The 13,446-nt window shown below is 40.1% G+C and overlaps 1 protein-coding gene across 5 annotated transcripts in view; it reads left to right on the top strand.

Moving 5' to 3' along the window:
• hivep1 (HIVEP zinc finger 1) overlaps window positions 1–13,446 on the top strand; it is a 93,537-nt gene that overhangs the window by 22,813 nt on the left and 57,278 nt on the right. For 2 of the 5 annotated variants that reach the window (XM_059349132.1, XM_059349134.1), the window contains one exon: window positions 6,500–6,627. In XM_059349132.1, the coding sequence (XP_059205115.1) occupies window positions 6,588–6,627 (40 nt within the window). In that variant the 5' untranslated portion in view covers window positions 6,500–6,587. Of the gene's footprint in view, window positions 1–3,851; window positions 4,227–4,276; window positions 4,570–4,604; window positions 5,336–6,499; window positions 6,628–13,446 lie in introns of those variants that run through there. The other 3 variants (XM_059349136.1, XM_059349135.1, XM_059349133.1) reach the window with 3 other exon arrangements.

Genomic DNA, 13,446 nt, shown 5'->3' with positions numbered 1-13,446 from the left:
AAAATCAGTAGTTGTTGGTGAACAACGAGTGGCCTGTTTCTGTTTACTTCCGTGTGAAATTGAAGACGAATCATTTTTAAAATGACCACAAATTTCAAGTGTTTAATTTGCCACTGTTGGCATTTCAAACTGCACGAATGGACTGATAATTTTTCCAAGAGGTAAATAAGTAGGATAGAAGAGCAGCACCTCTCCCTCCCCTCACAAACTTCATTACTCCAACTCTACAAACACATCCAGAGTAAAACGAGCATTTCTGCTGAATCTTCAAAACATTAAATGGATCTGGTCCAGCTCCGACCATGAAAAACTCACATTTGATCGTTTCTCCCATTGATTTTGGCGAACAGAGTGGCAGCTGAGGGTTCAATTAATAAACAATTGTTCTACTCTTGGCATTGCATTACCTCAAACCAAACAAGCTGTCTGCTCAGGAGAAAATGTGGTTATGTAAAAAGGTTTTTACTACACACACACACACACTCCCTCCCTCCCCCTCCTTGGCTTTTTCATCCTGCACTGAAAAACCAAAAACATCTCAATATTTATGTGGGCGTACAGACAGCAGTGAATGCACAAAAAAGAAAAAAGAGCAACGTCTCTTTCTCAGAAAAAATGAAAAGCCTCTGTTGTCATTTTACTTTTTTTGTTTTTAATTATAAAAAACACTTAAACATGCATGAAGTCATCAACTTTCCTCATTCATTCATATGAAATAAACCTTCAAACGGACAGAAACGCTGCATCAATGGGAAAAAAAACAACCCCCCCCCTCTGATACCTACACTTGCAGAAAAAAAAGTTCCACTATTCAAATGTGCCATTTTAAGTTGTTGCAGTTGAAACAGGTGAGTCATAAAGCTCGGCTGAGCCAGGAGTCCCAGTCTGCAGGAAGCCTCTGATATGAAGGTGGGCGGCTGTCACACAATCACTTATTAATGGGGAGATTTGCCTCACTGCAGCAAAGTTTCTTCGGGTGACGGTGTGTTTCTTAGAGACAGATTTTGCAGCAACTGCGGCTTGATATGAAAAATGTATTGCTGATGTTCAAACTGCAATTTAGCTCATTAATCCGAGTCAGTTCCTCTCAATCTAAAAGATTAAATTTAACACAAATGAGCCTACTTTTAATTAAAATAGCCTCTTAATTGTGATGCTTTCTCCCAAATGTTTTCATCTCTTGCTGTTGTTGCTCTGCTAACACATTTCTTGACAAGGAACACGGTTGCTTGGTGAAAACTTTCGATTTATTTACGCCTTTATTTGAGAGCTATTTCTGAGTATGTCGCAGAAAATAGCCTGACCTTTTTAGTCTCGATGATGTGTCATAGCTGGAACAACTCGCACTCACGGTGGCCGTGGTTGGAGGACTACTAGAGGATAAAAATAGCCACACGGTGTCTTCTTGACGCTTTAGACACAGCAGTCCACCCAGGCAACCGGTTTCTTCTGCTGCAGGCAGCATCACGGTATCAACAATTTAAAAGAAATCATCAAATATGATTAAACATCTAAAATAATCAACTTATTTCAGCTGCTTCTGAGCTCAGTATCTTGTTTTAATGACCTTTCTGTGACTGCGTGGGCTGAGAACATGTTGCATTATGGGTTTCGTGGTATTTTCACGTTTGTTGGAAGAAAGGTGAAACTGAGCAAGGTGTAAAAAATTTCCATCCATGCATGCTGTGCATGTTTCTCTTAGCTTTAAGACAACAGCCTAAATGGGCACTAAGATAAAGCTGCTGTGGAAAATGTGAGTTAACGAAGGGGAAACACAAGTGTAACAGTGAGTGTGAATTCACAAAGGTCATCTGACTCTTCATGTGTGCTCACATACACAAAAATGCCTAAAGATGTATTAGTTCTGTGTAGTTCCTAACTGATCATAATGCAAAATATTGGCCTGTTCTATATTATTGATGTTAGCCTGAGCATACTGGGGAAATAGAATCTGTTATTTAATATCTTGCTTTTTTATTTTTATTTTATTTTTACAAATAATATCCATTTCTGCTGTTAAAAGCTTTTGAAATGTAATTTCTGGCAAATGTGAATTTCCCCTCTGTTAAAGATTTAATAGGTAACTTTTCTGTATTAAAATGTCTAAAAAAGACTAGAACTATGTTATATATTTTTGTCAAATTATGTTCTTGCATTATCCCAAATGTTTCCAACTATTTTAAAACCCAGAGAAATCTAATTTTAATATAATTCAAAATAATTGTCTGTTTTATTTGGTTACCTGTCAATGTTGTCGTATAGCCTTTGTGCATGTGCATATGATAAATTGACTTATTAAACTATTTTTTACGATACACTTTTTAGATCTTGGTCGATTTCAACTATTTGTTTTAACCCAATTAGGATTTTTAGACATCAGACCTCTAGAAGATATCAAATAAACAAATTGAGCAAATGTTTACAGCAGTTTATTGAAAATGCTTTATTCCGTCTTTTTAGCGGTTTTAATCACTGGGTCTGATTGTTTTGGAGAGGAGGGAATCTGCAGATAATTGTGCTCCTAAACGATGAACACTGAAGGAATCCTAACTGGGAGAATCTGACTGCAGTGCAATCTTTTGTTATTGTTTTGATGTTGAGACCCCTAACAGCAGAAAATGTGCATTTAACTGCTAACTTTGGATTATTATAAAGTGAAGAAAATGCTATATAGCTAGTTTCTTTAGCTGATCGTTGTAGGCTAACTGACGATTACGTTTTTCATAAAATGTTCATATATTTTCATATTATGTTTAAGACTTTCCATCATCTAAAACAGCCAATGTATACACTCATGTACGTTTTCAAGATGTTAACAGTGTGCAGTTTGCAGTAGCTTAGCTCATTGATATCTAGCCTTAAAATGACAATAGCTTCTTTTTGTACTTTTCTTAGTGGATATTTGTTTGTTAACTTGCTCAACAAGCCAGGTGGATCCTGTGTTTGATGAAGACTGGTTGGAATTGTTTATTTCAGTTCACTGCTGATCTGTGTTTGTGTTTAAAACTGGTTTGTGACCGTCAGTTAACCTTCCTTCATGCAGGTACACCGGTAACATTGTTTTATGCTCTATCTAAATAGGTTCAGAATCTAGGTAACCAATGGAAAGCAAGCTGGTTTACTTTTAGCACAATACTACTACAACATTTGGATATTTAAAGCAGCATTTAAGCATCCATAGGCCTGCTTATATTATTTTATTACATGCATTTGTCAGGGCACCATGCAATACAAATAAATACAAAATGCAATTTAATATGACTTTATTTGAAGTTAAACTTAGATCCTCTACAGCCTCTAGGTTTTTTTTAAATTTGTTTTTATTATTTTTGGTCCTGAGATAAACAACATAAGCTATATTTTTACTAGTATTCTTAAATTTACTAAATAAACTTGAACCTAATTTTAAAATACCAACTGCAGTGTACACAATCACCTATTCCTATATACACCTATACTATAATAAATGTACTTGGATTTGAAGTTAACTTGGAAAATCCACCTGAGTTTACTTATCTTTATTATTCAGTTGGTATAAATGACAGTCAATGACTAGATTGTTTAGGGTAGACAATTTTTATATAAATAAATTAACATTTCTACTGGAATAGCATTGGATTGCAGATATTTCAGTGGTTTTTTGACGCCAATGGAGGCCACAGTTTATCCAGTGTATCCATTTTCGTATCAACATCCACGGGCACCGGTCCTGGCGCAGAAAGACCCCACTGTTATGAGCCTTCTGCGGGTTTGTGCATGGGAAAGCCCGGTCGGTAGTGGCGGAGGGGCACAACGTGACCTGACAACAAGGAACCTCCGGGAAAACCGTCAGTCCTAAAGTATGTGCAGAAGAGAGGGTGGGTGGGGGTCCGCCAGGGGGGTTTGCGACACACGACACACTCTGAGACTCTTCGAGAAGCGACTAGAAACGATTAATTCAGTGCTACCGCGAGAGGAGGAGGAGGAGGTGAATGCGGAGCAACACACGGGTGAATTTTTAGCTCCGGTGTTGTTGGCTTCGCGGTGGTGGAGCGTCCGTCGGGAGCCCCCCGCTGCCCAGAGAGGACACCCCGTGGCTGGGAGGCGGAGACGGGACCCCCGTTGACGTCAGTGGGCCTGTCTGTTTCCTGCAATAGAAAGTGAGAGAGAAGGTGAAGGGAGAAAATACAGAGCTGTACCCCCCCTCCTCTCCTTTACACTAAAAGGTGTGTTACTACCCTGCACCTGTGAGTATTAATAAATCCACTTTGAGTGCGCTTGATTTGTTTTTCTGTGTGTTTTTGTGGCGCCGGAGCCGCTGCCGGAGCGGGGCTTCTGTCAGTGTGATATAGGTCGCTGTCGGTAGCTGCAGCCTGAGAGAGTCGGACATGCTTCTATCGGCGTCCGGTTTTAGCCTGCTGTGAACTTTAAAGGGGGTCTGTTGAGTCTGGGTTTGTCCAGGTGCGTGTTTTTTGGCGCAGTGTTGTTTTGGACTTCTGCAGCAAACCTCTCACTCTCTGAGGAGGCAACTTGAGCTCCCCGGTGCTCTACGCAGCGCTTGCTCTTTGTTGCTCTTTTTTTGCACCCTAGGTAAGCCACATGCTATTTCTGTCAGTGTTCAAGTGTTCGCCTATGTTGTGATGAATAAATGTGCATGTGTGGCGGAAGAGGGTTGTTTTTATTTTTTGGCAGCGGTGGGGTTTTGTTGGAAAAGGGGGAAGTGTCCCATTCGAGCGCTGTTGCAGAGACAGTGAGGGGTTTTCCCTGGCTCCTCCCTCACTTACAGGGCGTTCACGTGTTGCAACAGGCACAAAATACGCTATTCCCACGCATTGTTTTTGCTGACTTCATTGCATGCAGTTAAATCCCAATTATTTCTGTTCTCCTGCTGTGTTTGTCATGATTGCACCCGATGAACCAGCGCTTATCTCTCTCCTTGCAAAAACAATCTGTGCAGCTCTTTCTTATTTAATTTTATTAATTACACTCAGACACCGTCAATGCGTGACTATGCGTGCATTGCCGCCGCTTTTTTTTTTTTTTTTTTACATAATGCCTCCGGTTGATCCTCAGGTGTGAACGGAAATCATCATTAGTCACCTGCAAGTGCACTGTGTGAGGACATAGCGTTGCGACGCTGCTTTAGCTTGAATCACCGGTATGTTTTTTTTCTCCACTTGTGTCAGTATCAGGGTGTTTCCTCAAATATCCGTGCACACACGCGCGCGCGCACACACATAGACAAGCAGACAGGCTGGCAGACGGACTGACAGACACGCCAGAGAAAATGTGCACGTCTCTCTCATCCGCCTCATCATCCGCGCCGTCGATCCTGAACTGAAATCGTGCATCTCAGGTGAGACTCTCTTCATGTTTCTGTCTCGTGACTTCCACCCGACCTGTATGTGTTTTTATGCGACCCGCTGCTGCTGCTGCCGCCGCCGTGCACACAGGCGACTCTATACCGAAAACCCACCGTGGGATGATGTCATTGCTGTAGCGCCACATGTACCAACTGTATAGAGCAAAATCATCATCCAGTTGTAGTAAGTGTTATGTAATATCGGTGAGGAGGGGAAACAAAGGCTGATTCCTGGAGCACTGCTGCTCTCTGCAATGTGCATTGCTCCTGCAGGAGGTAGAGGTGTTATTGGGGCATGTTGGAGATGATGCAAGAGCAAGAAAGCTTAAAAATATCATTAACTTGGATGTTAATTTATGATTTTGTGATGTGCAGATGTGAGTTCTTATGCGGTTGTTTATGCACATGACAGAAGCTTTTGCAGCTGTTTGTTTGACATTTCTAACTTCCACCTTTTTGCCTCATAATATTTGCATAAACCCTATATTAAGCTTCTTAATTTTCATTTTGTAAAAGGGCATCAGAGTGGAAACAATTCCCCTGTGAAAGGTGTCTTTTGACTTTCTGCAGTGATCCAACTTCAGCAGGGAGATTTCTCAGATAGTAACCTCTGTGTGGCCGCCCAGCTGCCCCGAGCGTTCATCACCGGCACACACAGGACCTTATTGTTTGCATCATTCGTCATCCCCGCTGACATTCGTCAAAGTGAAGAGCGGGCGCCCTGTATCAGCCACTGACATGTCAATCAGACGTTTCCCCAACAAACGGCAGCCTGATCCTCCACCTCTCTGTCTTTTGTTTGTGATCAGAGTGGCAGATAGCAGCTGCTGCAGAGGTTATATCGATATGAGGAGGGGGGGGGACATATTCACACCTCCTCCCTCTGACAGTCGCCCGAGCCGCACTGCACATTATTACACAGCAGCTCAGAGACGAGAGGCCTGAGATGAAAAGTCCGGCCTTGTTCGGAGCACCTGTTTGAGGAATAAACTCAATCAGCGACTCTGTCCTGGACTCGCAGACAGCTGCCAAGTGAGAGCAGAGGACTCTACACACTGCAAGGCCAGCATAGTGAAGGCCTTATTGATCTGTGGGAGTTCATGTTTAGCTGCTTCTGACTCAGTGTGTGTGTGTGTGTGTGTGTGTGTGTTTCTGTAGATGTACGCAGACTGTGGAGGACTCAACTCTTCTCAAGGTCCAACGTTAGATTTTCCCCAAGATGCACCTGTGAACTGAGGGCGGAAACATGCCGCGCACCAAGCAGAACCACCCGAAGAATTTAAAAGGTGAGTCCACACTTCTGCATTTCCTGTCGGCTTGTGGATTCGTAGATTTTGGGATTTTAAGGCCTAAAGAGGAACGGCTCAGTTGTCTCTTCAGCCCACAGATAATTTCGAATTGGTGTTCTGAGAGGTTTAAGTTAAAATAGTGTGATCATTTCCTTTAAATGTGTTCTGAAATATGATTATGAAAGCCTAGAGTAGATAGTTTTGGTAAGAGAAGGTAGCTTTCTGTCTTTGTCATAGTGGTTGGCGATACTGCCTTAAAATGCTGCAAGGATGTTGCAGCATCTATTCTTAGCAATGATGATTAATTACCAAGAATACTTCATTGACTTCAGCTGAAAAAACTTGCTGCTGGTGTGGCCATACCCTGCAGTTTGTCTGTTTGTTTTTATGTTTATTTGTTTAATGTTTCACATTAGGTGTCTTTTATGGATTAAGAGAAAAATTATATAATCTAATAGATTATTTGAAACATGCATTGTCATTAAATGGATGCTGTTTTTGTTTTGGGATCATCATGTTATCTTTGACTCTCCTTGTATTTAACGGGTTGCTTCTTGACTCTGAGCTCTTGCAGTGTTTTTACTTGTTACTGTCGCCCATTCCCAAATGCTCCGAGACTCAGGGAAGTCCGCCCCAGCTTTGGGCTGTCCCCCTGTCAAATTGTCAAGTCTCCTGGCAGACATCTTTATTTATCCCTTTATTTTTCCATAACTCTGCATTTCTACAGACTTTGGCTGATATATAATAATTCATAGTGTTGTGATGTTAAATCATGTAGTTACCCGGGGAAGAGCATCAAAAACAAGGAGGACTGGCGTTAAATTTACACAGAAACATTAAAATAGATTAAATAATAGGAGTGCGAGAACAGGCTGTATTACACACTTAATTTGTTTATCAAGCAGTTCTTACAATTCTTGTTTCATGATGCTGTTAGAAAATTACCTCTTGGCCTGAAAGCATGGAAGATGTTAAATTCAAGAAGAGTACAAGAAAGTAAAATATAATAAAGTCCCCATGCTGTCCCATTCCTATTTATACCATTTCAAGCCTCTGCAGCCTCCCACACTACCAGCTAACATCAGTGAATGAGGGTTCAGGGCTTCAGGTCTCATGGGGGACTTGGGATTGGACCTTGTTATAGGTCTGACCTTTTTACAGTGTAACACATCAGTGAAGCTGCTTCCTTTGTTGGAGTCAATCAGAGTTGCCCCGTGTAAAAATGTGGATTGTTTCTCTGATTAAAAGTTAGAGGCTTTACATTTAAGACGACAAATGACGGCCGTTTTTTTTCCTATTTGGTTCAACGTTTTCCAAAGACTTGTTGGACATGCTTTTTCTTCACACATTTTCTTGCAGAATGAAGTGTGAATGAAGTTTAACACTAAAGGTTGTTTTCACATTCATCTGCTGAAGTGAGGAAGTTTCTTTAATTTAGTTTTTACGTACGTGTGTGTACGAGAAGATTTTGTGTGAAATCATATGAAGTTTGAAGGCCAAATGTGGTTCAATATTCAACACTTTTCAGTGAAGCAGGAGACATCTTGATTTCATCTTGTTTAGATTCTGGATTTCCCAATGAGGGAGAAAGTCCACTATAACTGAACTTTTTTTGGGGGAAAATCATATCGGACAAAAACTTTTTAAAGCACAGTAGGATTGTTGTATGGACATGAATCTTTAATATAGCATGATGTTAATACGATTACTGGTTTCATGATGAATAACGGTGAAATTCAGGATGGTTAGCTTTACCATTTCAGTTTTTAATTAAATCAAGCTGGCACAGGATGCATTGTGGGTTTTTGTTTTGCATCAATGAAACCATTGCAAATGACGTGTTTGTCGGTGGGATTGTATTTCGGTTTTTGCAAAAGTGCTGAGGAAAAACTCACCCTGTCTGCAAAACATGCAAAAAGAAAAGCACTGCAAAGGGAGCAACATTTGAATACTGATCATAGTGATTTTTAGCATGAAATTTGCTCACTATAGTCGTGACTTGACATATATTTCACACAAGAGGTGGGGGAAAAATCAATAGAGCATAGTATCGTAATATTCTGCATGGCAATATTATATTGATTAATGTCCACCAAGTATCGATATTTGGCATTCCGGCGGGCCATCAGTATTTTCACCGGGGTTTTTTTCCGAAGGCTGTAGCCGGCTCACTTTTAGGAATATACAGGAGATACTGGTATCATATGAAACTAGAAGATCTAAGGAATCTATAGGTACCAGGACATCGGGTCGGGAAGTTGTCGAAGTAACGCGGCACAGTTAGGCTTTTTTTATGTTTCATTCAAAAAAATTCAGAGCAGTGAAGCTTAACTTTGAGGAAAGTTTTATAAAATGCTGCAGTTGTTGTCGTCCATACATGTTTGATTTCAGTTCAGTTTGACTGAATGCTTTGTTGGTCAGTCTGTAGGTTTGACTCTCATTGTGGAGAAATAAAAAGACTGAAGTGAGATGAATATGCTGAGAATTTTTTGTTATTTGGCAAAATAATTCTTGATTTAATTTAATTTTGTTGACAAAAATGCAGTTAAACAGCTAAATCGCAATATATTGTATCGCAGTACTCACCATATCGCAAAATGCTTTAAATCGCAAAAAAATCATATCGTGACTCAAGTATCGGGATAAAATTGTATCGTTGGGGCCTCTGATGATTCACACCTCTATTTCATACATACATGTTGAACGAACATAAATCCCTCTTTAATCCAAAGCAAAACAACAAGGCACGTTTTGTGTGAGTTCAGGGCTGTAATCGGGGATCAAATCTTGCAACACTGGAGCCAAACGTTCATGACATGAATAAATCATAATATAACAGTGTTTAATCACACTACAACTTGCATGGTTTCATCATGAACAACAGGATCTGGTACACTCCATCATATCTGCTTTCCTCTGGAGGTGTTTGATGTTAATGGACAACTCAGGCTTTTTATTTGTCTTTGCACGTATTAACACACGGCAGAGTCTGTGGCTGCATTGTTTGTGTTTGATCTCCCTCAGTGGTGATCATATTGTCGCATATCTGATGAAGCCGACGTGTCAAACGGAGACGTTTTTATTCAAACAGTATTTGGTGTGACTGAATGTGTCGCCACGAGTGAGAAAATAGGCTCCTCTTGCAGCAGGAAACACTCAAAATACAACAAAATGCAGTAAAAGTACCTATTGAATACAACCAGACTGACAGTGGTGTTGCAGCGTCTCCTCATGCTAGCACAGAGCACCAATTGGCTTGAAGGATTCCCTGTTATGTTGAGAATTGACAGATTTACATGTCAACAGACGTTTGCAGTTCACAGATCTACGAATTTGCAGCGTTACATGCTGGGTGTGAAAATGTGCATCACTGCCATTCCCCAGCAGCAGATTTCCTCCTGAGCTGCGAGCCAGAGTCCCTCTGTTTATTTATCATATAAACACTTCCTGTGCTTTTTCTTTTCATTGAGATTACTTGGCCAAACAACATAAATAATTAAGTTTCGGATCAGTACATTACATCGGCCAACCGGAGGACAATAGAAACGGCGGCCAAATTATACTTGATTCTATTTTTAATGGTGGCTGTTCTCTGGTTTCTGGCGGTGCAGACAATCGAGCTGCAGCTGCTGCAGTGTGTGGAGCTTTTTTCTACTTGAGGGTGAAAGATCTGGACGTGAAGAGAGTATAATTGTCAGTCATTTGATTGGGATGGAAGATCCTTAATTCAGGGGTGTCTTTAGAGGCTCATTTGTGAAATAAGTATGAAATGTGTGACTCACATTAAAACCCTCAGTTTCTCAGCAATAATAAACTGTATGTTAGTGAGAGTTACATTATCTGTCCAGTGTAATGAATGAATACCAAATGAACTATTATGACAGGGAATCAAGTTAATAAATGGCTGCTGTTTGGGAATATAAATGATCTTCAGCCATGGAGAGATTATGAGACAGGCCGCTTTGTAGTCATTTCATGAGTTTTTGTGTTTGTTTTATATCTTGTGCTTGTTTTGTGTGCCCTAGTAGTTATTTCGTGTCTCTTTGTGGTCGTTTTGTATCTATTTGTGCCAAGTTTTTGGTTGCTTAATATCGTGTGCTTGTTTCATGTCTATTTATGGTCACCTTGTGTCTCTTTTTGTTTGTTTTTCTCTTTGTGGTCACTTTGTGTCTCCCTAAGGTTGTTTTGTCTCCATTTGTGGGTTTTATTTCTAGTGCTTATTTGATGGGTCTTAGTGGTCATTTTGTGTCTCTTTGTGGTCATTTTGTGTCTCTTTGTGGTTCTTTTGTGTCTCTTTGTTGTCATTATTCGTTGTTTTGTATCTTGTGCTTGTTTTGTGTCTCCTTGTGGTTGTTTTGTGTCTCTTTGTGGTCATTTTGCATCTTTCTGATTGTTTTGTGTCTTTTTTTGGTTGTTATATTTCTCATGCTTGTTTGATGTGTCTTAGCAGTCATTTTGTGTCTCTTTGTGTCTGTTTGTGGTCATTTTTCTGTTGTTTTTATATCTCATGTTTGTTTTGTAACTATGGTCATTTTGCGTCTCTTTGTGGTCATTCTGTGTCTCCCTGTAGGTGCTTTGGGTCTCTTTATGGTTGTCTTATCTCCTGCTTGTTTCATGTTTCTTAATAGTCATTTCGTGTCTCTTTGTGGTTGCTTTGTGTCCCCTTATGGTCATTTTTCAGCTGTCTTGTGCTTGTTCCATGTCTATTTGTATATTTGTGTTTATTTTGTGTATCTTTGTGGTTGTTTTGTATCTCTTTCTGGTGCTAGTGATTTTGTGTATTTGTGGTCTTTTTCCATCTTATTGTAGCTGATTTTTGTGATAATGTAGTATCCGTTTGCAGCCACCCTTTCTGGTCCCACCCTGGTCTTAATTGTGATTAAAAATGCCTGTGTATATCTCTTCCTGTTGTTGTTTTTAGGATTTGTATACGGATTTTTAAATTAGTTGAGGTATTACATTTACAGGCAGTAGAAGCTGCCACAGTCTCCTTTAGATACCATAGTGTGTCTTTTAGAGGTGTTAACTTGAACTTGATGTAACTTGCCGTCTCCAGTTCTGGTGAAATTACTCAACATGTTGCTGGGTGTACTCAGTTCACTTCCTCATCATCTGATAACTTGTTGAGACATTTGTTTGGCTTCTTGTTTTGCCTTCTGACCCAGTTCATCACCTCCCCTCCCGGGCCTGCACTCAAGGCTTTCCCTTCATCAGACAGGAAATGATAATTGCGTGGCATGCTATCACATGCTTAAACTCTGCTGTGGAGAATGTCTCTTCCTGGGAACTCTCCTCATGCTGCCCTGAAGCCATCACATAATGACTCTTAATGCCAAAGACTAAAAAACTCTGCGCTTGAAGCTAAATGAGCCTTTAACACAGTATTTTCTTTGCTTCATAACAGAGCAGTAATTAATTCACAGCACAGATGCAAACGTGGTATTTGCTTCAGTGCTCAGGGTTTTTTGGCCGGATGACGAGAAGCAGCGGATCTTCTCGGGTCATTTCTGCCTCAGATGCTTGGCAGCAGTTTGACTCTGGTATAAAAGAAACCACATTAACATTCTTCATCTCGGTCATCTGAAATGTGACTTGACACACGTTGATCTGTCGGGGGACAAAGAAGGATTGTTTTATTGACACCGTCCCGACCCGGCTGCACGCCCTGACATCCTTCAGGTGGATTTAAGGCGACATGGCTCGATATCTGAGCTCCAAAATAAACTACATGATGAGTTTCCAACATTTTATGTCATTTTAAGCCATGGTTAAAAACGTACTGAACCCCCTCTCATCGGTGGGATGTTGGGGATCTCCGAAAGCCAAAAATACATTGTTTATCGTGGAAAGAAAATGTAAAAACGGCATTATCAAACTTTCTGACAGTCCCTGAATGGATCATGGGTTACAAAAGTTTCCAAAATGAAGCTTAACATTGTGATATTTCTGTCAAAATTACTTCTTTCTACATGTCTCATTTAAAACATTCTGATTTAAAATAAACCGGTTGGAAAAACTAGATCCTGTTAAAAATACACACTGTTTACACAGAACAGAGGGGGGAGGACAGGAGAGATTGCAAGTAGAGATTATATAATATTATACACAAAAAAGTTGTGTATATAAATTACATTTTATTCCATTTGAACTTCTTTTTTTTTTTTTTTTTTTAGGATTTATGTCTTTATAGCTGTCTTTATATTCTGCAGGGTTAACATGGTTTTCCCACATATAAAGTAAACCAAATGATGCTAATTATGCTGCTAAAATGTTGTCAATAACAAAAAATTGCTTGGTTACTCTGGTAAATGCAGAAATTAACAAAAAATGTTTGTCAAAAAGAGAGCATTGCTGGCTATATTCTTACCCGAATCACAATAAACCATCACACAGTGTAAACAGACCCGTCTTTATTTTCTGCTCCCTTGTTTTCCTTATACGAGACCCAAGGAAAGGGAAAAAACCTGTTCACAGGCACTCACTGAATCATTTACCCTTGAGGGCCTTTTTGTGAGATTTATTCATAAAACCTGAGAGCTTAGCAAAATAAGGTGAGATGCATATATAAAGTGAAGTTTTACTTACTTAAATCTGAATTTCACAAACATTTAATGAACTTTTAGCAGCTTTTTTTCAGCAAGTGCTCTGATTTCCAACCTGCCGGAGTCAGTGAACCGTCGACGTGCTCCTGTGTTTGTGTGTCCTATGACGCAGTTTGTGGGCAACATTGCAGGAAGTTAGGAACTCCTGTCCCTCTCCTCTGAGTCTCTGTTTACTTTTGTCAAACAGCTGGTCTCTAAGCAGCTCTAAGCAGGG

This window comes from Centropristis striata, chromosome 14, assembly GCF_030273125.1.
Source record: "Centropristis striata isolate RG_2023a ecotype Rhode Island chromosome 14, C.striata_1.0, whole genome shotgun sequence".
Classification (NCBI taxonomy): domain Eukaryota; kingdom Metazoa; phylum Chordata; class Actinopteri; order Perciformes; family Serranidae; genus Centropristis; species Centropristis striata.
The sequence above is the reverse complement of the archived record's forward strand: the minus strand, read 5'-3'. Positions and strand labels throughout refer to the sequence as shown.